This window comes from Anomaloglossus baeobatrachus, chromosome 8 (assembly GCF_048569485.1).
Source record: "Anomaloglossus baeobatrachus isolate aAnoBae1 chromosome 8, aAnoBae1.hap1, whole genome shotgun sequence".
NCBI classification, from domain to species: domain Eukaryota; kingdom Metazoa; phylum Chordata; class Amphibia; order Anura; family Aromobatidae; genus Anomaloglossus; species Anomaloglossus baeobatrachus.
Window position 1 is genome coordinate 32,424,983 of NC_134360.1, and position 27,869 is coordinate 32,452,851.

The following is a 27,869-nucleotide window of genomic DNA, read 5'->3' on the forward strand; positions in this document are numbered from 1 at the left end:
TTTATGAATTAAGAAAATCTTTATTCACAATACAACTGAATACACATATAGGCAGTTTATAAATATAGAGGGAAGGAAAATAGAAGGGAGAAAAAAAATTGAAATAAATTGCTTCCAGAAGAACTAGATAAATTAAGAGCTGATGGCTGATGTGGTGGATGTCAGTGCAATCTTATTATCTGTATTACAGGATGGGTCGCTCTTCACACACTAAGTTCAAAAATTAAAAAAAAAAAAAAAAAAAAAAAAAAAGGGAAACATTAAAAAAGACCCCCTCACCGCACCCATCCAACCATTACATGAACGTGTCTACAAGTGCAGATTGAAAAGAAAAAAAACAAAACCCTATGTAATGTATGCCAGTCACCGCGTTGTATAATCAGCGGTCACACTTCTACCCATGATGGTGATTTCGGTCTTCATGTACATTCAAGAATAACCTTAACGCAAATGCCCCAACCCTGAACGCCATTTAGGCAAAATTAGATTAAAACCCTGTGCGGAATGATTTCTTAATACATTTTTATTGAGGGCAGAGAACTGTATAAAGGGGATTTTGATCACATGAGAAAAGAAAAAAAATATTTTTTTTGGTCTGAAATTACCACTAGAGGGCACCCAAGAGCTGAGTGCATACAGACCAATATGTAATCATCTACTCCCTCTAGTGGCAGTTACAGGAAGAACATCTATTAAATTCATTCCTGTTCAGTAGGATGTGAAATCACCACTAGAGGGCACCCAAGAGCTGAGTGCATACAGACCAAAATGTAATCATCTGCTCAAAACCACCACTAGAGGGCACCCAAGAGCTGAGTGCATACAGACCAATATGTAATCATCTGCTCCCTCTGGTGGCTCTTACAGGAAGAACATCTATTCAATCTATGTCTGTTTAGGATGATGTGAAGCCACCACTGGAGGGCACCCAAGTGCTGACTGCATACAGAATAATATTATATACTCGTCTGCACCCTCTAGTGGCCATTACAGGAAGAACATCTAGTCAATATATGTCCGTTTAGGAGGATGTGAAACCACCACTAGAGGGTGCCAAGAGCTAACTGTTACAAGAACATCTATTCAACCCATGCCTGTTCAGGGGGATGGGAAACCACCACTAGAGGGCACCCAAAAGCTGAGTGCATGCAGACCAATATGTAATAGTCTGCTCCCTCTGGTGGCCATTACAGGAAGAACATCTATTCAATATATGTGTTTAGGAGGATGTGAAACCACCACTAGAGGGCGTCCAAGAGCTGACTGCATATAGAATAATCATATATAATATTCTGCACCCTCTAGTGGCCATTACAGGAAGAACATCTATTCTATCGATGCCCGCTTAGGGGGATGTGGAGCTCTGACCGCTATAAAAAGCTATTAAGTGAATTGGTGTAGAATACTGAAAAAAAATAAAACTATCCCATACACAACAGTGTTAAAAAGCAGACACTCGCTTTCAAATTGGAAAACTCTACATCTTTGGTTCCATGAGATTTATATAAAAGTCTGAATCTCCAGGAGATGGACAAAATGCACTAAAGGTCATTATAGTGACAAGTGATCAATTGGATTGGTGCATGATCTGGTGTTTAAAATGTATACCAATGGCAGCCTAAGGGTTAACTAGAACAGTAATCAAAAAAGTGAAGGGTTGGAAGTAAAAAAAAAACGATTGGGAGAGAGGAAAGCGAGGGGAGGTGTCAGTTGCACAATTAAATCTCTTGTAAGGCTAAGTCTAAAATCACATACAACACAGTCAAAAATAAAAAAAAAAATTTGGGAGGGGCAGCGGAAATTTTTTTTAAAATAAACTAAAAACACAACCACGCCAATCAAACATCCCTCTCCAGTACGTTGGCGGCTTGAGACCAGCAAGGTACAGATTGCAGCCATTTACGAGCGGTTGCATCAGTGCTGTCCCTGCACGGCCGTCACCGTCAGTGCAGGGACCCATCTGGGGGGGGTCCGTCATAGGAATGTGCTAAAAGGAAGGGGATGAGGGGGGTGAATAATTGCATATATAATTGAACACATTCTGGGATACTGACATCTGCATGATCCACTTTCTTTAGTCTATTACTGCATTACAGAAAAAAAAAATTAAAAAATAAAAAAAAATCCAGAGCAGCCACTGAGGACAGACGGCCACACAAACGATACAGAGTTCGCCCTGAGTCGCGCAACACCTCTGCTTCTGGACAGACTAAACAGTTTAGCGTAGGGCAGAAATGTTTGATCTTTGAGCAGCAAAAGCCTTCATACAGTTTCCACGCGCATAAAATGGGGGGAAAAAAAAAAAAAAAATAATTGTGTTCTAAAATTTTCAATTCTGAAGCTGTTAAAATGATTTCTACAAATGACCAGTGCAGTCCAGCAGAAAAAAGAAATCCGGAAATCCTGCGCCTGGACTTCGTGCTGTTCAGAAAGTAACCCTCACTGAGACGTTGGGGGGCCCAGCAACACTGTATGAGAAGAACCATCCGGAAGGTAAAGGGTTCAGAAAAGAAGGATTCTGGGGGATCTGCGCTAGTGTCTTGAGCGTCCTCCCTCAAATGCGTGATGCTCTTCATGGGCTGCAAGAGAGTGACAAGGTTAGGTCAAGTGCTTAGAAGTACATAGATAAACTTCCTATATTATACTTCAGAGCTGCACTCACTAATCTGCTCGTGCAGTCACTGTGTACATATTACATTACTGATCCTGTACTGATCCTCAGCTACATCCTGTATTATACTCCAGAGCTGCACTCACTATTCTGCTCGTGCAGTCACTGTGTACATATATTACATTATTGATCCTGTACTGATCCTCAGCTACATCCTGTATTATGCTCCAGAGCTGCACTCACTATTCTGCCGGTGCAGTCACTGTACATACATTACTGATCCTGAGTTACAGGATGTAACTCAATATCAGTAATGTATTTATACAGTGACTGCACCGGCAGAATAGGGAGTGCAGCTCTGGAGTATAATACAGGATGTAACTCAGGATCAGTAATGTATTATACTCCAGAGCTGCACTCACTATTCTGCTGGTGCAGTCACTGGTACATACAATACATTACTTATCCCGCACTGATCCTGCGTTACATCCTGTATTATACTCCAGAGCTGCGCTCACTATTCTACCAGTGCAGTCACTGTGTACATACATTACTGATCCTGAGTTACATCCTGTATTATACTCCAGAGCTGCATTTGCTATTCTGCTGGTGGAAAACTCCTTGTTATTCCTGCAGAACTGGGCTGTTATGTTTAATTACTCGTCTGATTGATTATGCTATAATGAACGAGTAATTACTCCTCTGTAATTAGGAGGAAATTTGATCTACAAGTATAATTGGAAATTTGATCTACAAGTATAATTGTCCCTTATATAAGGAGTGTTGTCTTTGGATGCATTTGGTGGATTAAGCAACTGTTTACTTCCACAACACAAGACAAAGCCTTTAGTTGGCTTTTATGTTGTGGAAGTCCTGATCATAACATGCCACAAAGCAATGCCATCCTCTGCTGCACAGCGCAAGAAGCCTGCTCAACTGCTCCTCTAGTGGCCCATCTTTGATGCAGTCCTATTCACTTTAAATGGGACAACACTGCAGTATATCTTTGTCCGCCGCTGATAATGGTGGAACTCCAGGAGTGTCCAGGTATGAAGAAAAGTCACAACTAAAGTTGAGCGGATTGCTAATAATCCGGGTCCGGCGGATCACTGTCGGGTTGACACGGATGTCCGAGATCCGATCCGGAATCCGGCCAATATATGTCACGGGAGAAAGGGAGAAAGGGAGAAAGGGAGAAAGGGAGAAAGGGAGAAAGGAGAGAAAGGGAGAAAGGGAGAAAGGGAGAAAGGGAGAAAGGGAGAAAGGGAGAAAGGGGAGAAAGGGAGAAAGGGAGAAAGGGAGAAAGGGGAGAAAGGGAGAAAAGGGAGAAAGGGAGAAAGGGAGAAAGGGAGAAAGGGAGAAAGGGAGAAAGGGAGAAAGGGAGAAAGGGAGAAAGGGAGAAAGGGAGAAAGGGAGAAAGGGAGAAAGGGAGAAAGGGAGAAAGGAGAAAGGGAGAAAGGGAGAAAGGGAGAAAGGGAGAAAGGGAGAAAGGGAGAAAGGGAGAAAGGGAGAAAGGGAGAAAGGGAGAAAGGGAGAAAGGGAGAAAGGGAGAAAGGGAGAAAGGGAGAAAGGAGAAAGGGAGAAAGGGAGAAAGGGAGAAAGGGAGAAAGGGAGAAAGGGAGAAAGGGAGAAAGGGAGAAAGGGAGAAAGGGAGAAAGGGAGAAAGGGAGAAAGGGAGAAAGGGAGAAAGGGAGAAAGGGAGAAAGGGAGAAAGGGAGAAAGGGAGAAAGGGAGAAAGGGAGAAAGGGAGAAAGGGAGAAAGGGAGAAAGGGAGAAAGGGAGAAAGGGAGAAAGGGAGAAAGGGAGAAAGGGAGAAAGGGAGAAAGGGAGAAAGGGAGAAAGGGAGAAAGGGAGAAAGGGAGAAAGGGAGAAAGGGAGAAAGGGAGAAAGGGAGAAAGGGAGAAAGGGAGAAAGGGAGAAAGGGAGAAAGGGAGAAAGGGAGAAAGAGAGAAAGAGAAAAAGAGAAAAAAAAACATCCGGATCATGCACCCGAAATCCCGCGTCTGACTCTGATCTGCCGCTCAAACAGCGCGGATCCGGATTTTTCAGGTACGGGTCCGCTCAATACTAGTCGCAACACTTGTAGGACTGTCAGTGTCCATTCAAACAGCCGATTGCCAGGGGGTGACAAGTGCAATACCCCCACCGATTCAATTTAGATAGCTTATCCCAAAGTATAACAAGTCAAGTTTGAAAGGCCGGGGATCATCCTTTTAAAGGCTCCCTCTCCAAGAAACACGGACACTTACGCTTATAAAATACAGCTTTAAAAGACGTGTTTGGCAGAAGTTCGTAGATTTTTTCTAGAACTGTTGCTTCACCAACAACGGAGGCATTTCCATTCCAGACCTGGACAACATCTTCACGGTCACGTACACTCACACTGACACCAATCACTTCATCCTCTGAGCCAAGAAAGAAAAGAAGAGAAGTTACACCACTGTGGTGAAGGGGTGGGAGATGAAAAAGTAGTAAATAAAAAAAAAAAATTAATATACAAAAAAAATTATATTATATAGTCATATTACATTATAGTCATATTACATTATATTATATAGTCATATTATATTATAGTCATATTACATTATATAGTCATATTACATTATATATTATATTATATAGTCATATATTATATATTATATTATAGTCATATTACATTATATTATATAGTCATATTACATTATATATTATATTATATAGTCATATTACATTATATATTATATAGTCATATATTATATATTATATTATATTATATAGTCATTATATTATATATTATATAGTCATATTATATTATATTATATAGTCATATTATATTATATAGTCATATTATATTATATATTATATAATATAATATGACTATATAATATGATATATAATATAATATGACTATATATCATTATATAGTCATATTATATAGTCATTATATAGTCATATTATATAGTCATATTATATAATAGAATATTAAAAAAAAATGTATTGGTTGTGACAAGACAACCTGCTTACCTGCAGCACAGCGATGTGTAAACTGTTCACCGATAGTAGCTAGTAATAATTCTTTCCAAACGAGGGCCTGGAGGAGAGATATAAAGTTATATATGGTCCCTCCATCACTGCACCGGATGTCAAGGTTCTGCCAGGGTGAATACGGACCCCCATAGAGGCCTACAGCCTGATCTGATATTGAGACGTTTACATAAAGATTTATCATGCGAGTTAACCCCTTTGCAATTTTCCTTTTTTGCTCCCTTTCTTCTTAGAGCCGTAACTTTATTTTTCCGTTAATCTCGCCATATAAGGCTTGTTTCAGACGTCCGTGTTTCGGGTACGTGGGACATCCATTTTTAAACACGGATGCCACGTGTACCCATGTTATTTGCTGTTACTCACACGTCCGTGTTTTCACACGGACCCTGTGACCCCGCACACACACGTCAGTTTTTTTCGCCGGTAGCACGGGTGTCACATGGATCGCACACTGACGTGTGACCTTTTTATGGCGAAGAGTCTTTGAAAAATCCATCTTAAATATATCTTTTATTAGCTTTTATATTATTGTTGAAGGGTTGGTTGTGATACATTAAGGGTTAACATTTCAATTTGGTGTTGACCAATGGAATTGCACCTGTCCCTTTAAATAGTACTCTCCACATTCCGTTTTATATCCACCTGATGAAGATGGTGTATATCGAAACGCGTTGTGGCTGATAAAAAAGTTAATCTAATACTGTGGCCTCCTTAGCGCTCTATCAGACCGTGCTTCTATACTTTACCGTGTGACACGTACTGGAGAAAACACGGGTCTTTTTTTAATAAAAAAAGGTTTCTATATTTACCTGTTTTTTTTGTTGTTTTTCTATTAGTCCCCCTAGGGAACTATAGGGATTAGAAGTCTGATTGCTGGTTCATTTCTCCTGATCAGAGCAGCAAAGCTGTGATAAGCAGAAATGCTGCTCTCCTGTAAGGCTATGTGCGCACGTTGCGTATTTGCATGCAGTTATGCTGCGATCTGCACTGCAGCGTAACTGCATGCGTCCTGCGTCCCCAGCATAATCTATGAAGATTATGCTGGAGACGTGCGCACGTGGCGTTTTAGAGCGCAGCGCTTCGGCTGCTGCCCGAAACGTGCGTTCTAAGTAGTGACATGTCACTTCTTTCCTGCGCTCTGCATGCAGCCCCCGCTCTGTCTATGGGAGGGGCTGCACTCAGTCCATGGAATCAGCTTTTTTTTTTCACTACGGACTCTTTCTGCAGCGTTTTGAAGCGTACGTGTGCTGTTCAAATCGCTGCAGAAGTTTCTGCAGGGCCAGTACGCAACGTGCGCACATAGCCTTAGAGCCGCTGCTCTGCCAGCTGTAACAGGAACTACATCATGAATCAAAAAGAGGGAAAGGAATCGCTGTATATAGGGATCAACCAATGAAATCTTTGTTTAATTCACAAGAAATAATTTTATTGATACAAAAAGTTATACACATAATATCCGCACAAAACAGTGAAAGGGTTAAAAACATTTAAAATACAAAATGTTTGTATTTTAAATGTTTTTTAACCCTTTCACTGTTTTGTGCGGATATTATGTGTATAGATTTTTGGATCAATAAAATTATTTCTTGTGAATTAAACAGAGATTTCATTGGTTGATCCCTATATACAGCGATTTCTTTCCCTCTCTTTTTTGACTCGGTCTTATTATTGCTGATGGTGATCCCAATAGGGGAATGGTGCCCCCTACTTTTTCAGTTTAGGAACTACATCATGATAGCGACAGGAGTTATCACATGATCCTGTACTACCATGGCATCCATAGACTCCCCGTGATCACGTCAAGGGGGGCCTATGATGGCAGCAGGGAAAGGAAATTTTCCTGCCACGGCCATTTAGGTCGCGCTGTCAGCGTTTGACAGTGCAATTTAAGGGGTTAACAGGAGTGGGTGGATCACGGCTCCACCTGCACAGCACACATGTCAGCTGTTCAATTCAGCAGACATGTGCAGGGATCCCCACTGGCTCACCACAGCAGCCGGCAGCGTTCACCCCTTCACGATTTAGGACGTATCATTACATCCTCGTTTGTGAAGGGGTTAAATTAGAGATAAAGCCTGCAGAGAGGAAAAATGCAGAGTACAAATCAATGGCCAGAAATCGTAATATTCCTCATACAATAGGTGAGTCATAAAGGCTACAACTGCTCTAAGTGAGGAGGGGGGGGGGGGGGAGGGGGTCACCCGAGACAAGACCCCCAATTACTTCCATCGCTAGGGTTATACCGAGCTTTCTTTCGGGACTTTCATCTTCCATACTCCTCCTTTAGCGTTACTCTCTTCTTCCCTGAAAAGAGGGACACGCGTTACTTACATTTGTCACAGATATTTAGGATTATGGTAACACAGAACTCAAAAGTTACCAAACTTCTGTATAGAATCAATGCGACCATTTATATTACGGGTCAATAAGGCAACATGGGCATTTTCGGTCAGACCCAGCACCTCTCCTGTCCACATCTGGTATCAACGGCAGAGAGCAGCAATACCCGACAACACCTGTGGATAGGGGCGGCGCTATTTCTAGTAGAAGGTGCCATGTTTATGTAAATTCTATACAGCCTCTGGATGGGGGGGCAGAAGCACCCCCTTGATTGACAGTTGGGTCCAGTGGCATCAATGTGCCAGTCTGATGCAGTCTCACCTCTGCAGGAGCACGGACGTTACCTGGGATCGGGAGCATTCGGTGCATGCTAGTGATCATAGAAAAGGGCCTGCAAGCTCAGTGCATGTTTTGGCAACCGCTGCGGTGGTCGGTAACCAAGGCAACAAGCTGTAAACATATACTTTGTATGAATAAAGAAACCCTTTAAATGACACGGATCATAGCTTACCATAGTGGTTTCCGCTCGCCTCTCATTAGGTGGTAGCTACATCTTAGAGGTAGATTTGTCACTGGGGGGATATTGTTATATACACTCCAAAAACTCTGCAAAAAAAAAAAAAGTCCAGTAAAAATACAACCCTCCCAATACCTGTGCACACACCGGGGCGCAGGTGCCGAGCCCATCTTACCTGTATTGTCTGCACAGTGTAGATTTTCTTCAGGTTGGATTCGCATTCTGCGGCAGTCGTTCCGGGGAGGGATCTGCGGGGAGAAGCCACAATATTAAAGGTTTCCTGCTGCTACAGGAAGATTTACCAGGGCAGTGGCCTATTAAAAAAAAAAAAAAAAAAAGTCCTGTGTTTGGCAGCAATTCCCATCACAAAAAAAATAAAAAAAAAATAAAATGATAAAATACAGCGCCACAATGAAGTGGTGACGTACAGAAAATTAAAATAAATACAAAGCAACACACAGATCACCGGTTACAGGAGGAATGAAGACCGTGCTTGCATACATAGAAATCCATCCATCCATCCATGAATCCACCCATCCATCCATGAATCCATCCATCCATCCATCCATCCATGAATCCATCCATCCATGAATCCATCCATCCATCCATCCATGAATCCATCCATCCATCCATCCATCCATGAATCCATCCATCCATCCATCCATGAATCCATCCATCCATCCATCCATGAATCCATCCATCCATCCATCCATGAATCCATCCATCCATCCATCCATGAATCCATCCATCCATCCATCCATCCATGAATCCATCCATCCATCCATCCATGAATCCATCCATCCATCCATCCATGAATCCATCCATCCATCCATCCATCCATGAATCCATCCATCCATCCATCCATGAATCCATCCATCCATCCATCCATCCATGAATCCATCCATCCATCCATGAATCCATCCATCCATCCATCCATGAATCCATCCATCCATCCATCCATGAATCCATCCATCCATCCATCCATGAATCCATCCATCCATCCATGAATCCATCCATCCATTAATCCATCCATCCATTAATCCATCCATCCATCCATGAATCCATCCATCCATCCATGAATCCATCCATCCATCCATGAATCCATCCATCCATCCATGAATCCATCCATCCATCCATGAATCCATCCATCCATCCATGAATCCATCCATCCATCCATGAATCCATCCATCCATGAATCCATCCATCCATGAATCCATCCATCCATGAATCCATCCATCCATGAATCCATCCATCCATGAATCCATCCATCCATCCATGAATCCATCCATGAATCCATCCATCCATCCATCCATGAATCCATCCATCCATCCATGAATCCATCCATCCATGAATCCATCCATCCATGAATCCATCCATCCATCCATTAATCCATCCATCCATGAATCCATCCATCCATCCATGAATCCATCCATCCATCCATGAATCCATCCATCCATCCATGAATCCATCCATCCATCCATGAATCCATCCATCCATGAATCCATCCATCCATCCATGAATCCATCCATCCATCCATGAATCCATCCATCCATCCATGAATCCATCCATCCATCCATGAATCCATCCATCCATGAATCCATCCATCCATGAATCCATCCATCCATGAATCCATCCATCCATGAATCCATCCATCCATGAATCCATCCATCCATGAATCCATCCATCCATGAATCCATCCATCCATCCATCCATGAATCCATCCATCCATCCATCCATGAATCCATCCATCCATCCATGAATCCATCCATCCATGAATCCATCCATCCATGAATCCATCCATCCATGAATCCATCCATCCATCCATTAATCCATCCATCCATCCATGAATCCATCCATCCATGAATCCATCCATCCATGAATCCATCCATCCATGAATCCATCCATCCATGAATCCATCCATCCATGAATCCATCCATCCATGAATCCATCCATCCATCCATCCATGAATCCATCCATGAATCCATCCATCCATCCATCCATCCATGAATCCATCCATGAATCCATCCATCCATCCATGAATCCATCCATCCATGAATCCATCCATCCATGAATCCATCCATCCATTAATCCATCCATCCATCCATTAATCCATCCATCCATCCATTAATCCATCCATCCATTAATCCATCCATCCATGAATCCATCCATCCATGAATCCATCCATCCATGAATCCATCCATCCATGAATCCATCCATCCATGAATCCATCCATCCATCCATGAATCCATCCATCCATGAATCCATCCATCCATGAATCCATCCATCCATGAATCCATCCATCCATCCATCCATCCATGAATCCATCCATCCATCCATCCATCCATGAATCCATCCATCCATCCATCCATGAATCCATCCATCCATCCATGAATCCATCCATCCATGAATCCATCCATCCATGAATCCATCCATCCATGAATCCATCCATCCATCCATTAATCCATCCATCCATCCATGAATCCATCCATCCATGAATCCATCCATCCATGAATCCATCCATCCATGAATCCATCCATCCATGAATCCATCCATCCATGAATCCATCCATCCATGAATCCATCCATCCATGAATCCATCCATCCATCCATCCATGAATCCATCCATGAATCCATCCATCCATGAATCCATCCATCCATCCATCCATGAATCCATCCATCCATCCATCCATGAATCCATCCATCCATCCATGAATCCATCCATCCATGAATCCATCCATCCATGAATCCATCCATCCATTAATCCATCCATCCATCCATTAATCCATCCATCCATGAATCCATCCATCCATCCATGAATCCATCCATCCATCCATGAATCCATCCATCCATCCATGAATCCATCCATCCATCCATGAATCCATCCATCCATGAATCCATCCATCCATCCATGAATCCATCCATGAATCCATCCATCCATCCATGAATCCATCCATCCATCCATCCATGAATCCATCCATCCATCCATCCATGAATCCATCCATCCATCCATGAATCCATCCATCCATCCATGAATCCATCCATCCATCCATGAATCCATCCATCCATCCATGAATCCATCCATCCATCCATGAATCCATCCATCCATCCATGAATCCATCCATCCATCCATGAATCCATCCATCCATGAATCCATCCATCCATGAATCCATCCATCCATGAATCCATCCATCCATCCATCCATGAATCCATCCATGAATCCATCCATCCATCCATCCATGAATCCATCCATGAATCCATCCATCCATCCATCCATGAATCCATCCATCCATCCATCCATGAATCCATCCATCCATGAATCCATCCATCCATGAATCCATCCATCCATGAATCCATCCATCCATCCATGAATCCATCCATCCATCCATGAATCCATCCATCCATCCATGAATCCATCCATCCATCCATGAATCCATCCATCCATGAATCCATCCATCCATCCATCCATGAATCCATCCATCCATCCATGAATCCATCCATCCATCCATGAATCCATCCATCCATGAATCCCTCCATCCATCCATCCATCCATGAATCCATCCATCCATCCATCCATGAATCCATCCATCCATCCATCCATGAATCCATCCATCCATCCATCCATGAATCCATCCATCCATCCATGAATCCATCCATCCATCCATGAATCCATCCATCCATCCATGAATCCATCCATCCATCCATGAATCCATCCATCCATCCATGAATCCATCCATCCATCCATGAATCCATCCATCCATCCATGAATCCATCCATCCATCCATGAATCCATCCATCCATCCATGAATCCATCCATCCATCCATGAATCCATCCATCCATCCATGAATCCATCCATCCATGAATCCATCCATCCATCCATGAATCCATCCATCCATGAATCCATCCATCCATGAATCCATCCATCCATGAATCCATCCATCCATGAATCCATCCATCCATGAATCCATCCATGAATCCATCCATCCATGAATCCATCCATCCATCCATGAATCCATCCATCCATCCATGAATCCATCCATCCATCCATGAATCCATCCATCCATGAATCCATCCATCCATGAATCCATCCATCCATGAATCCATCCATCCATCCATGAATCCATCCATCCATCCATGAATCCATCCATCCATGAATCCATCCATCCATGAATCCATCCATCCATGAATCCATCCATCCATCCATGAATGAATCCATCCATCCATCCATGAATCCATCCATCCATCCATGAATCCATCCATGAATCCATCCATCCATGAATCCATCCATCCATGAATCCATCCATCCATGAATCCATGATATAAAGCTGTAGGAGCCATCATCAGCAAGAATCTGTCAGTGCAGATACCAGGTGCATGGAGGATGGAGACAGATGAATAGGAGAGAGCAGAGTCAGGAAAATTTAGAAAGAGGGAACAGTAGAGTTAGATTAGCAAGTTGAGGCAACAGTCCTGTCTGTAGTTTTTTTTTTATATTATAGCAGACTTAAACACGGGGGCTTGATGTTAATTGGATGGTCTGGGGTAGTGCATTCCAGAAAACTGGAGCAGCACAAGAGAAGTCTTGGAGACACAAGTGGGAGGCTCGGAATATGGAGGATGTCAGTCTTAGATCATTAGCAGAACAGAGGGCACAGGTAGGATGATAAGTGATGAGGGAGGTGATATAAGGCAGTGGAGAACTGAGTGAAATAGGTTTACATTGTATTCTGTAATGAATGGTCAAAAGGTGCTATGACTGGTATAATGGGGAAGCATCGGTGAGGTGGCTGGACAAGAATATGACCCAGAGCGTAACATAAGTGCCAAAGAAATTCAAGCAGTCCTGCAGACTCAGGGGGCAACAGTGTCTGCAGGAACGATCCATCTGTGGAGGAGACCCAGGAGGACCTCACTTCTGACAAGACAAAAAGCTAGACTGCAGTTTGCCAAAATGTACATGAACAACCAAAATCCTTTTGGAAAAGAGTCTTGAGACCAAGACAGAGCTTTTAGGTAAAGCGCATCATTCTACTGTTTACTGAAAATGAAATGAGGCCTAGAAAGAAAAGAACACAGCACCTACAGTCACATATGGTGGAGGTCAGATGTTTGGAGCCATCTTGCTGCCTCAACATCATGAAGTCTGAAGATTACTAAAGGATTTTGGGTGGTAGTGATAAGTGTCAGAAAGCTGGGTGTGGGTCCTAGGTCAGGGGTCTTCCAGCAGGAGAATGACCCCAAACACTTCAAGAAGTCCCCAGAAACTAATGGAAACAAAAGCACCAGCTAGTTCTGAAGTAGCAGCAATGAGTCTGGATCTAAATCCCATTGACACTTATGGAGAGATCCTAAAATTACTGTTGGGAGAAGAGAAGACGTCTTCAGATAAGAGACCTGGAGGAGATTATAAAGAAGAGTCCGACATTCCAGGTGAGAGGAGGAAGAAGCTTGTGGACGGGTATAGGAGGCGACTGATGGAAGTTATTTATTCCAAAGGGCACAACCAAATACTAAGGAGGGGGACAACAATTCTGTCAGAACCATTTTCGGGAACAATTTTAAAAGGGTGCCAACACTTTCCACCATGACTATGTGACAGCAAAGTTTAGGCGCATAGTAAATTTTAACAGTAAGTAAATGGTCATCGAAGATTGAGGGGACATATGAAAGACTATAGAGGGGATATGTAGACAGATTGTTCTCCAATATGGGGGACTGCTGGGGAGGGGGGGGGGGGGGCCACGACTAACTAGGAAAGAGGATGATTAGAAAGACATACCGTCAGACGATTTTCTAATGTAATTTTGGCTACTAAAGGGTCTGCCATAGTCTTTGGACTTTATAGGTTCTACTAGCTGTAGAACCCGGCGTTGCCCGGGATAGTAACTGTCTGTGTGTGTCGCTGTCTCTCTTTGCCCGGTCAGCCTCTCTCCAGGTCTGTCTCTTTGCCCGGTCAGCCTCTCTTCGCCTGGTCAGCCTCTTTATTTTGTTGCTATAGCAACCACTGACAGTTGCTATTTATAGCCTGCAGCTCCATTCAGTTTAATGGCTGCAGGATTTTTGTAGAGTAACTGGAAAGCGCGGGGTTAAATTTTCCCACCTAAACATAGTGTATGACGTTCCCTGAGTCACATGGGGTGTCTGTGCAAAATTTCGTGATTGTATATGCGACGGTGCAAATTCCTCTAGCGGACAAACACACCACAACCACACACACACACACACACCCACCACACACACACACCCACCCACCACACACACACACCCACCACACACACACCACACACACACACACCCACCACACACCCACCACACACACACACACCCACCACACACACACACACACCCACCACACACACACACACCCACCACACACACACACACACCACCACACACACACACACCCACCACACACACACACCCACCACACACACACACACACCCACCACACACACACACACACCCACCACACACACACACACACCCACCACACACACACACACCCACCACACACACACACACCCACCACACACACACACCCACCACACACACACACACCCACCACACACACACACCCACCACACACACACACACCCACCACACACACACACACCCACCACACACACACACACCCACCACACACACACACCCACCACACACACACACCCACCACACACACACACCCACCACACACACACACCCACCACACACACACACCCACCACACACACACACCCACCACACACACACACCCACCACACACACACACACACACCCACCACACACACACACACACACCCACCACACACACACACACACCCACCACACACACACACACACCCACCACACACACACACACACCCACCACACACACACACACACCCACCACACACACACACACACCCACCACACACACACCCACCCACCACACACACACCCACCCACCACACACACACCCACCCACCACACACACACCCACCCACCACACACACACCCACCCACCACACACACACCCACCCACCACACACACACACACCCACCACACACACACCCACCACACACACACCCACCCACCACACACACACCCACCCACCACACACACACCCACCCACCACACACACACCCACCCACCACACACACACCCACCCACCACACACACACCCACCACACACACACACACCCACCACACACACACCCACCCCACACACACCCACCCCACACACACACACCCACCCCACACACACACACCCACCCCACACACACACACCCACCCCACACACACACACCCACCACACACACACACACCCACCACACACACACACCCACCACACACACACACCCACCACACACACACACCCACCACACACACACACACCCACCACACACACACACCCACCACACACACACACCCACCACACACACACACCCACCACACACACACACCCACCACACACACACACACACCACCACACACACACACACACCCACCACACACACACACCCACCACACACACACACCCACCCACCACACACACACACCCACCACACACACACACCCACCACACACACACACCCACCACACACACACACCCACCACACACACACACCCACCACACACACACACCCACCACACACACACACCCACCACACACACCCACCCACCACACACACCCACCCACCACACACACCCACCCACCACACACACACCCACCCACCACACACACACCCACCCACCACACACACACCCACCCACCACACACACACCCACCACACACACACCCACCCACCACACACACACCCACCCACCACACACACACCCACCCACCACACACACACCCACCCACCACACACACACCCACCCACCACACACACACCCACCCACCACACACACACCCACCCACCACACACACACCCACCCACCACACACACACCCACCCACCACACACACACCCACCCACCACACACACACCCACCCACCACACACACACCCACCCACCACACACACACCCACCCACCACACACACACACCCACCCACCACACACACACCCACCCACCACACACACACCCACCCACCACACACACACCCACCCACCACACACACACCCACCCACCACACACACACCCACCCACCACACACACACCCACCCACCACACACACACCCACCCACCACACACACACCCACCCACCACACACACACCCACCCACCACACACACACCCACCCACCACACACACACCCACCCACCCACCACACACCCACCCACCACACACACACACCCACCACACACACACACCCACCCACCACACACACACCCACCCACCACACACACACCCACCCACCACACACACACCCACCCACCACACACACACCCACCCACCACACACACACCCACCCACCACACACCCACCCACCCACCACACACACCCACCCACCACACACACACCCACCCACCACACACACACCCACCCACCACACACACACCCACCCACCACACACACACCCACCCACCACACACACACCCACCCACCACACACACACCCACCCACCACACACACACCCACCCACCCACCACACACCCACCCACCCACCACACACCCACCCACCACACACCCACCCACCACACACACACACCCACCACACACACACACCCACCCACCACACACACACCCACCCACCACACACACACCCACCCACCACACACACACCCACCCACCACACACACACCCACCCACCACACACACACCCACCCACCACACACACACCCACCCACCACACACACACCCACCCACCACACACACACCCACCCACCACACACACACCCACCCACCACACACACACCCACCCACCACACACACACCCACCCACCACACACACACCCACCCACCACACACACACACCCACCACACACACACACCCACCACACACACACACCCACCACACACACACACACACCTTTATATATTAGATTTTCTTGCATACTGCAGAACAAGTCGTCTGATTAGTCGGTGAGCTTGTGCTGCTGAAGGGGTTTAAAGGGAACCTGTCACCAGATTTTTTTTTTTCCCTATATGCTGCTGCAATCACCAGTGGCCTCTTCTATATAGCATGTTAGAACACTGTATATAAGAGCCCAGGCCGCTGTGGAGAACATAAAAATCACTTTATAATGCTCACCTAAATGGTCGGTGCATTGCAGACTGGTCGGATGGGCATCTCCGTTCTCTGGTACCGGCGCCTCCTCTTTCGGCCATCTTTGTCCTCCTCCTTCTGAAGCCTGGGTGCATGACGCGTCCTACGTCACTCACACTAGCCGGCATTGAGGTCCTGCGCAGGCGCACTTTGATTTGCCCTGAGCAGGACAGAACTATTGTAGTGCGCCTGCGCAGGACCTCAATGCCGGCTAATGTGGATGACGTAGGACGTGTCATGCACCCAGGTTTCATAAGAAGGAGGACAAAGATGGCCGAAAGAGGAGGCGCCGGCACCAGAGACGCCCATCCGACCAGTCTGCACTGCACCGCCCCTTCGGCATTATAAAGTGATTTTTATGTTCTACACAGCGGCCTGGGCTCTTATATACAGTATGTTAGAACGCTATATATAAGAGCCCACTGGTGGTGGCCGCAGCTTATAGGCACCAAATCTGGTGACAGGTTCCCTTTTAACCCTTTTTTCTTCTCCCAAGCGTCTCAGCTGATTTAGGACTACCTGAAGAGTCCAGCACAACCTCTATTGCGGCTCTTTGGTCATTAATCAGAATAGGAGTTCAGAAAAGACAAATTACATCCTAAAAAGAAGCTCGCTGACCGTCTCCAGCAGCTTGCAGGAAAGCAACTTTTAAATCCAAACAATGCAACTTTTTTTTTTAATGGGGTACAATTCATAAAATTATTTTTTTAGGTCACAACAAGAAAAATAAATAAAATAAATAAAGTATTAACCTCTGAAGTGGTTCTCATGTTTCAAAGATAAGTTTCGTAATGACCCCCTCCTGTGTCCAGCCTCATCACAACAGGTCACCCAGTGGGGGGCGCAGCGCAGAGGGACCCCAATGGTCTTGGCATTGCTCTGAGCAGAGGTGGTGGTGAGGGGGGGATAGTTTGACGCCAGCACAAGAGAAGCAGCGTTCATCCCATTGCTGAGTGCATGACACTACTATAGAGGACAAGTAAACAATCCTGAGCGGGGGACGGTGCCAGGAACATGTCGCTCCACAACAAGGTCACCCGGCAAGTAACAAGGTCATTGCTCAGAGCGGAGTCATCACCTCCCATGACTATAATGGAGCATCTTTCCTTAAAGCTCTGCATTGTGCAGCTCCTCTACTGTTCCTCCTGGAAATGTTTAACAGGTCATCTTCTGCTGTGGGATGTGACCTCTGAGACCACCGCACTTTACTAGTGAAGACTAACAAAAGTGGTTATTTTTATCCTTCTGTAAGGTTATTTTTTATTATTATAGTGCCATTTATTCCATGGCATGGCGCTTTACAAGTGAAAAGGGTACAACAATCATGAACATTATGTATACACGTTAGCTTGCCTCCTCCAAAAGGAAGAACGCAGTCTCCCGTACCTCCTCAAGGTAGATGCCCTGTATGTGAACGTCCAAGATTGTCAAGCCTGATACACAAATTGCTCCCCCCCGGCCGACAACTCCTCATATTTCAGAGATTCCCAATGGTTCGGACACAGACTTGCAGGGTACTCATCTCCAACAGGTAGCACCAGATGTCTCCATACTGTACACATGATGCCCCTTCCTCTAAGGGGGGGTCCTAGTTGCACTTCCGTGCTCCGAGCAAAGAAAGGAAGGGCAAGGTCTTCAAACAGGTAATTACAAGATACATACAGCTGCACACTAAAATGCCATCAATGTATAAGGGAACTCTGGTACTGCATTACTGCTATATGAAAAAATGAGATTTTTAGTTTATGAATTGGCCAATGCATGTAAGCCCGGAAACCAACGGCAAGGTAAATCTCAATATTCCGGGTACCTAACTAAAATGCCACGGGCTTACATGCATTGGCCAATTCATAAACTAAAAATCTCATTTTTTTCATATAGCAGTAATGCAGCACCAGAGTTCCCTTATACATTGATGGCATTTTAGTGTGCAGCTGTATGCATTTTGTATTTGCTATGTTTTTTCAGCTGGCACCTATACACACTTGTAGGATGTGCGGGTCAGTTTTTTTTTAAATATTTGTAGTGAGTCTTTCTGACTGAGCACTCCGCCCTATACACCAAGCTGTGTTCATGATCCTTATACCAGGAGTCCTAGCTGCCCAGACATGGAGGTTGGTCCAGATAGTGGCATTTCAAGTTAGATTTTTAGTCTAGCTGCCCAGACACGGATGTTTTTAACCTAGATAGTGGCATTTTAGTTAGGGACCCGGAATATTGAGATTTACCTTGCCGTTGGTTTCCGGGCTTACATGCATTGGCCAATTCATAAACTAAAAATCTCATTTTTTCATATAGCAGTAATGCAGTACCAGAGTTCCCTTATACATTGTTGGCATTTTAGTGTGCAGCTGTATGCATTTTGTATTTGCTATGTTTTTTCAGCTGGCACCTATACACACTTGTAGGATGTGCAGGTCAGTTTTTTTTAAATATTTAGAACAGGTAATGACTGGCCAGACTAGACAAGTGCTCAGCGCAGCGACACCAGACATAGCCACATAGTATTATGTGCGCACCCTGCACTGCGTGAGATCAGAAGAAATCATTTAGGCTAGGTTCACATTTCCGTTGTTTTGCATCAGTTACATGCGTTGCTTGACGTATGTGGCTGATTCGTTGTACAACGGATGACAAAGAAAAGAAATCATTGTCGGACTCCGTTGTGTGCGGGGGGGGGCTGAGCCGAGTGGGGCCGTGGCGCTGAGGACAAGTGTGTGTGTGTGTGAGTGTGTGTACACATGCGGAGTGCGGGAGGGGGCGGAGCCAAGCAGGGAAGTGTCGGCCTCCTTGCACACTGTATCCAGGGTAAGTATCGGGTAACTAAAAGCAAAGCACTTTCCTTTGTTACCCGATATTTATCTTTGATACCGGCGGACTCCCTGCACACGTAACCACTGTAAGGCTGTGTGCACACGTTGCGTTTTTTACCGCGGAAACGCTGCGTTTAGAACCGCAGCGTTTCAGTGGCAAATTGCATGCGTTCAGCCAGGGCTGTGGAGTCGGTAAGCCAAACCTTCGACTCCGACTCCTCAAATTCTCTGGCTCCGACTCCGACTCCGACATATATTGCTTATAGTTAGGTGAAAAATGTATTGTAGTACATGAATATGTGTATGTGAACATCAGACATTTAATAATTTTTATGATACAATAATCAAGATATTTGGATAGAACATAAAATATATTTATTGGAATACAACTTTAGAACACAAAAAACTGTAATAAACTGTAAATATGTAATACACTATGTAATATACAGTAGATTACATATAAATCTTGTGTGTGTGTATATATATATATATATATATATATATATATATATATATATATATATATATATATATATATATATATATATATATATATATATATATATATATATATTACATATTTACATATTTACAATTTATTAGTTTTTTTGTGTTCTAAAGTTGTATTCCAATAAATATTTTATGTTCTATCCAAATATCTTGATTATTGTATCATAAAAACAATTAAATGTCTGATGTTCACATTGTACTACAATAAATTTTTCACTTAAATATAAGCATTATACTAAATGTTATTATTTAGTAAAATATTCAGCACATTCTGCATTGCACTCCTGTCCCCAATTTATTATATATTTTAGGAGTCGGAGTCGGTGCATTTTATACCGACTCCGACTCCACCAAAATGAGCTCCGACTCCGACTCCACGACTCCGACTCCACAGCCCTGCGTTCAGCTTTCCCAGCAAAGTGTATGAGAAAGCCGAAAAATCAGTGCACACGCTGCGTTTCTAAACGCAGCATTTTGGATGCCAAAAATCGGTGCAGAAAGAAAAGCAGCATGTCACTTTTGTGCGGTGTGGCTGCATTCTCTCCCCCATTGAATCAATGATGTGGGTCAGAACACAGCTACACCGCAGGGAGCTGCTTTTTTGTTGCGGTCCGCGGGCTTTGTCGGCATGCCAGAACGCAGGCATTTACCTGGAAGTGAGGTCAAGAGGTTTCCTGTTGACCTCACTTCCTGGCAAAGTCCTGGAAAGCCCCTGGTGTCGCCAAAGTGCCCGCCCCGACCCCCCCCCCCTCCCGAAAATCCAACATGGCTGCACGCACAGTAGCGCACCGGCCGCCCTGCTCCTATGATTTCTGTCGCATGTGCCTTGAGACATGAGACAGAAAAATGCCCCCCAGGCCCTGCCCGGTCAGCCCCTATTGCCCCGGTATTCCCCCTTACCTGTCCGGTCGCAGCGCTGATCCCCCGCGTCCCCCTCCTCCTTCACAGCAGACGCCGGTCAGTGCGGTCACATGAGCAGAGCAGCTGACAGCCAGCACTGTGTTCAGAGAGCTGTGCTGGCTGCTCGCACTCTGCAGCTGTGACCCGGGGAGAGTGGGTGCAGATTTTTGGCACCCACTCTCCTCAAATGGAGGGTCTGCCCTCCTAGAAAATGGGGGATACGTTCCCTGAACGTGCCCCCATATTCTAGAAGGTCCAGAGGCGACGTGGGACGTCCAAATGGATTTCTGCTGACCTATTTTTTTCAAATTTTTTGATTAAATTGGAGAACAAGGGAATGATTTGGGGAGTGTTTTTTCTAATAAAATTTTTTTTGTCATTTTTTTTTGCTTTTGTTTACTGTCAATTAGTTATGTCTGGTATCTGATAGACGCCGTGACATCACTAATTGCTGGGCTTGATGCCAGGTGACATTACACATCTGGTATCAACCCCATTTATTACCCCGTTTGCCAACGCACTAGGGCGCGGGATGAGTTGGGGCGAAGCGCCAGGATTGGCGCATCTAATGGATGCGCCACTTCTGGGGCGGCTGTGGCCTGCTATTTTTAGGCTGGGAAGAGTCTAATAACCATGGCTCTTCCCACCCTGAGAATACCAGACCCAAGCTGTCAGCTTCACCTTGGCTGGTGATCTAATTTGGGGGGACCCCACGTTATTTTTTTTTTTAATTCTTTATTTATAAATAAAAAAAAAAAAAGCCTGGGGAGCCCTCCAAATTGATCACCAGCCAAGATGAAGCTGCCAGCTGTGGTTTGCAGGCTACAGCTGTCTGCTTTACCCTGACTGGCTATCAAAAATAGGGGGGACCCCACGCCATTTTTTTCATTGGTTTTTTTTTTGGGATAAATACTAAGCTAGGCACCCTTTAGTGCCACATGAAAGGTACTAAAGGTGCCAGCTTAGAATATGCAGGGGGGTGGGACGTTATATATATTTGACATCCATTCATCCATTGACGCTTTTTAGGCTGTGTGCCCACAATCAGGGTTTGCAGCGTTTTGGGCGCTGAGTGTTTTCCCTGCGTCCATAACGCTGCGTTGTGCAGTAGAAGCACAGTGGAAGGATTTTTAGAAATCTCATGCCCACTCTGCTTCTTTTCTCCGCAGCATAAACTGACCGGTGGCGCAGCTTCCCGAGCCTCAGCATGTCAATTTATGCTGCGGAGACGAGAGTGTTCTCTGCAGGTAGCATAGAGCTAAAGTCCACAGCAGCCTGAACCCAAATCGTGGGCATGGGCAGCTGCAGGAAGGCTGACACTGTACTAGACGCCGTGTCGCTGGATCATGGCCACATAGCCTTAGGCCCCTTTCACACGTCAGTGATTCTGGGACGTTTGTGCTTTTTTTTTTTTAAACGTACCAGAATCCCTGACATACGCAGACCCATTATAATGAATGGGTCTGCTCACACGTCAGTGATTTTTCACTGCACGTGTCTCCGTGCGGCGTACCCACATGTGCGTGATTGCCGCACGGAGACATGTCCATTTTTTTCTGGCATCACTGATGTTCCAGTGTGAAACACGTGCCAGAAAAAAAGGTGCTTTTAAAATAAAAATCATTTTAACTCACCCGGCGTCCAGCGATGTCCTCTGCAGCCCGTGCAGCTTGCTGCTTCTGAGCCGGCTCATTATTGTTGCGCATATTCATGATGTGCGACACAGCCGACCCGGAAGCAGCTGCTGCGGGGGTCAGCGCCAGCCGGATGCTGCACCGCGGGAGCGATCAGCACCATGGAGAGCAAGAGCGGGCGCAGGTGAGTTGATTACTGAGTGCAATCACGAGCCACGGAGAACGGAGCCCGGATTGCACTTAGACAACCCATGTGTGACATGTGCGTGTTTTACACGCCAGTGAAAAACGTCAGTGTTTTTCCCTGACGTGTGAAACGGGCCTAAAAGTGAGAATATTGTTGCTACAGCAACATTTTGGGTGAAGTAGCTGTGGATTCAAAATGCTTAATATACTCCTGAATAAAATCCTTGAGGGGTGCAGATTCCAAAATGGGGTCACTTGTGGGGGTTTTCTCACGTATAGGTACCCAAGGGGCCCTGCTAATGTGACATGGTGCGCGAAGTTTATTTCAACTTTTCCAAAAGTCAAATGGTGCTCCTTCCATTCCAAGCCCTCCCATTTATCCAAACAGAATGTGGAGAAGGAAATGACATCACAGGTTTTTTTTTTCCAAAGGTACGCATGAAAAACGCATGAAAAACGCATGAAAAACGCATGCGTTTTTCTCAAAAAGCATTGTTTACAATTCTTCCCTCTGCCAGAGGGTGCGTTTTTTTCGGCGCTGAAAAAAAAGCAACGTGTGCACATAGCCTAAATATCAGGTAACTAACCAAAGTGCATTGCTTGGTTACCCGATGTGTATCCTGGTTACGTGTGCAGGGAGCCAGAGAGAGCATGCGCAGCAAAATCCTACGGATTGCGCTGCTCAAAAAAAAAAAGTTACAGGCTGCGCTGCTCCTGCCTGGCGGTCAGCTAAAAAACGACTGACCGCGACGCAGCGGATGCAACGCAGCATCATCAGTCGCAATCGTCACTAATAGAAGTCTATGGGGAAAAACTGGATTCCTGCAAAATATTTTGCAGGATACTGTAATTCCTCAAGGCGACGGATTGTGACTAAGGCAAAACAACGGAAGTGTGAACCTAGCCCAACTTTCTTCCAAAAACATTTCCGCACCCATCAAAAGGGGATCAAGGTAAATACTACACCCAAGAGCCAGATAAAAGTTGCAGTTTTTCTAACCCTAGACAATCCCCTGTTTAAGTGTCAGCTTTATAGAAGCTTGAGGTGGACTGCGGACCCTTCCTTTTTTCATTGCTGCTACTGGGGGTCAGTTCCCCCCCCCCTTTGTGGAATTAAAGGCTATAGGAATTTTACATGTCAGGTAGTTCCTCCTGGGAAGAATTATATAAAGACACAGACACACAGACACACAGACACACAGACACACAGACACACAGACACACAGACACACAGACACACAGACACACAGACACACAGACACACAGACACACAGACACACAGACACACAGACACACCAGTGGAAGAAAGGTGGCTCTCTAGCGTCACCTGTTTGTGTTAGGAGTAGCTGCCTTGCATGTCCAGCTACTATTGTCACATGACTAAGGATATTAGCAAAACCAAAGTCTTCTCCAAAAGGAGAGAAAAAAAAAAAAAGCAAAACCCATCTGTACACAGCTGTTTGGGTTTTAGTGGAGGGGGGGGGTCTAGCAAATATGTGAAGTCAGGTGGTGACAGTCGTTAAAAGTGGCAGAAGGATTTATAGGCTCTTCTACGGTAGTAAAACTAAGAATCTAGAAACCACCATGATTGGTTAGGGGATGCATTACTGTACATGATGCACAGCGAGCGATCAATGCAGATGTGTGCAAAAAAATGACTCATGTCACACAATGTTTTCCGCTTGCAAAACTCTGTTAGTTGCGTTCACATGTCCTGAAATCATCCGATCAGATCTGCAGTGATCCGTTGGCAACAAAGCCCTGCAAACAACTTTTTTGTCCAGTAAATAACTGGTTCTCTGCTGGATCACTTATTAAAAACAAAAAACCAGACACTATGGAGGACAGTTCCGTTCGTGTATTGCCATTCATACGTTTTTCTTTCGTTTGTAACTGATCCATTTCAAATGTAAGATAACCAGCGATCCGTTCTCCGTAGAATCCCAGGTTACAAAAACAAAACCTGATCCAGAAGACCATTATTTAACAGACAGAACAGTTGTGTGCAGAACTTTGTCACTACCTCTGCAGACTCCGTTCTAATGGAGGATTACAGGACATGTGAACTCAGCCTTACAGCAGTGCCTTGGAGAAGTCATGAGATGGTTCAGGTGTGTGACCAATCACCGAACTCTAGAAATCACTTGTGTCATCTTCAGGGGGTGAAAAGGAACCCTGGAAAAATAAAGCTTTGGCACAGTGCCTAGGCGCACAGGCCCACCCCGGCTCATGGCGGGGCGGCAACAGGGAGCACAGGCACAGGCCCACCCCGGCTCATGGCAGGGCGGCCCCGGGAGCACAGGCACAGGCCCACCCCGGCGCATGGCGGGGCGGCCCCGGGAGCACAGGCACAGGCCCACCCCGGCGCATGGCGGGGCGGCCCCGGAAGCACAGGCACAGGCCCACCCCAGCTCATGCCGGGGCGGCCCCGGGAACACAGGCACAGGCCCACCCCAGCTCATGCCGGGGCGGCCCCGGGAACACAGGCACAGGCCCACCCCAGCTCATGCCGGGGCCACCGGGAGCGCAGGCCCACCCCGGCTCACGCCCGGGCTCCGGATCATGGCAGGGCTGTGCAGCACGGGCACAGGGGTAATGCAAAGACTCAGATTTGGGCAGACGCCAGCAGAGGATGTTATTTTTAGCCGGCCTCTAATTATACTTCTTGAATCAGGATATTTCGTAAGGGTTTTCCGGGAGCAGAACCTGACGTGATCAGGTGATGTGTGATCGCTGGGGGAGGGGGGGCGACCTGTCCTGTGAAAGGGGATGCAGATTGTGATCCAGCTACATGTCGGGGGCATCTGAGGCCGGAGTGATGGACGCTCCCAGGAGTAAATAATGGAGGTCAGATCCAACAACAGGACGCTGGCTCGATCCCAGGACTCACTGGTCACCCCATAATAAGTATCATACACGAGGCAGGGGGCCCCCAGAAGATCCACAGAGTTGGTGGGGTTCAGCAGTTTCACCTGGCAGCAGGGAGGTCCCCAACCGATCCAATGGGTTGAGGGGGTGGCCCTAGCAATTCACCAGGCAGGGGAGTCCCCAGTAGGTCTACTGAGTTGGGGGGGGGGGGGGTCCCCAAGCATCTTCACCAGGCAGGGGGGTCCCCAAGCATCTTTACCAGGCAGGGGGGTCCCCAGCAGATCTACTGAGTTGGGGGGGGGGTCCCCAAGCATCTTCACCAGGCAGGGGGGTCCCCAAGCATCTTTACCAGGCAGGGGGGTCCCCAGCAGATCTACTGAGTTGGGGGTCCCAAGCATCTTCACCTAGCAGGGGGGTCTCCTGCAGATCGATCTACTGAGTTGGGGGGGGTCCCAAACAGCTTCACCGGGCAGGGGGGTCTCCAGCAGATCGAAATGGCCCTCCGTTCCCCTGATTAAATCCACTAACAAAATAGCGGTGTCGGATGAGCTTCCCCCATTGGCCGGTCAGCAACACAGAAGTTGGGGAGGGGGATATATCGGTATCTGGGTTGCCATGGCAGCCAGAGCCCGTCACCACCATCTTGGTCCTCCCCAGTCACATTATCCTGCATCATAACAGACCTTGTGGTCCCCCCTCCCCCCCAGAAAAAAAAAAAACGGAGGGGGAGTGGGGGGGATGTTTTCCCCGGACCTTCACTATGGAACAGTAACAAATGGCGTCATCCAAAACACGGGGGGTAAAGGGTCCCAAAAATGCAGAACACAGAGGTGAGAATGTAAATACCGGGGGGGAGGGGAGAGGAGTCGCCGCAGGGTGGGGGAGGGGAGCCGGCAGACAGGAGGTTAATACATCCCGGGCAGCAGGGGGTTAATCAGGCGGACGAGCGGCGCCACATTCCCTCCCTGCCCCCACAGCGGCGGGCGCGCTCCCCCGGTACCTGTCCAGCCAGAAGGTCCACGGGGAGTTGAGCGGGACGCCCTCGCTGTCCGGCTCCTGCGGCAGCTCCAGGCCGGTGAGCTCGCTCCGGTGATGGTTCCGGTGCAGCTGCTCGTCGCTGTCAGACTTCAGCGGCCGCCGGTCCGGACCCGCGGGGAGCGCCATCTTCCTGTGGACGCGCCGCTTAAGCCCCGCCCTGACCGACATCGTCACCGCTGACTCACTAACGCGTCAGGAGGCCGCACGGCGCGGCAGCTATAGCAACGGGGTGCGTGACGTCA

General features: G+C 46.9%; 1 protein-coding gene across 1 annotated transcript; it reads right to left on the reverse strand.

The window, feature by feature from the left end:
* On the reverse strand, positions 1-27,799 carry EIF4E3 (eukaryotic translation initiation factor 4E family member 3). Its single transcript, XM_075321419.1, has 7 exons — positions 27,590-27,799; positions 8,668-8,740; positions 8,487-8,581; positions 7,879-7,939; positions 5,615-5,681; positions 4,861-5,016; positions 1-2,579 (listed from the first exon to the last, which is right to left on the reverse strand). The coding sequence occupies exons 1-7, from the start codon at positions 27,793-27,795 to the stop codon at positions 2,533-2,535; spliced, it is 705 nt and encodes a 234-aa protein (XP_075177534.1). The 5' UTR covers positions 27,796-27,799; the 3' UTR covers positions 1-2,532.
* Between the last annotated feature and the right edge of the window lie 70 nt (positions 27,800-27,869).

Excerpts from the sequence above, each read along its gene's own strand:
- EIF4E3 (XM_075321419.1), bottom strand. The coding sequence starts at position 27,795 with ATGTCGGTCAGGGCGGGGCTTAAGCGGCGCGTCCACAGGAAGATGGCG. Across the intron at positions 8,582-8,667 it reads ACACTGTGCAGACAATACAG|AGTTTTTGGAGTGTATATAA; the intron begins GTAAGATGGGCT and ends TTTTTTTTGCAG. Across the intron at positions 5,017-5,614 it reads TACACATCGCTGTGCTGCAG|AGGATGAAGTGATTGGTGTC; the intron begins GTAAGCAGGTTG and ends TTCTTGGCTCAG.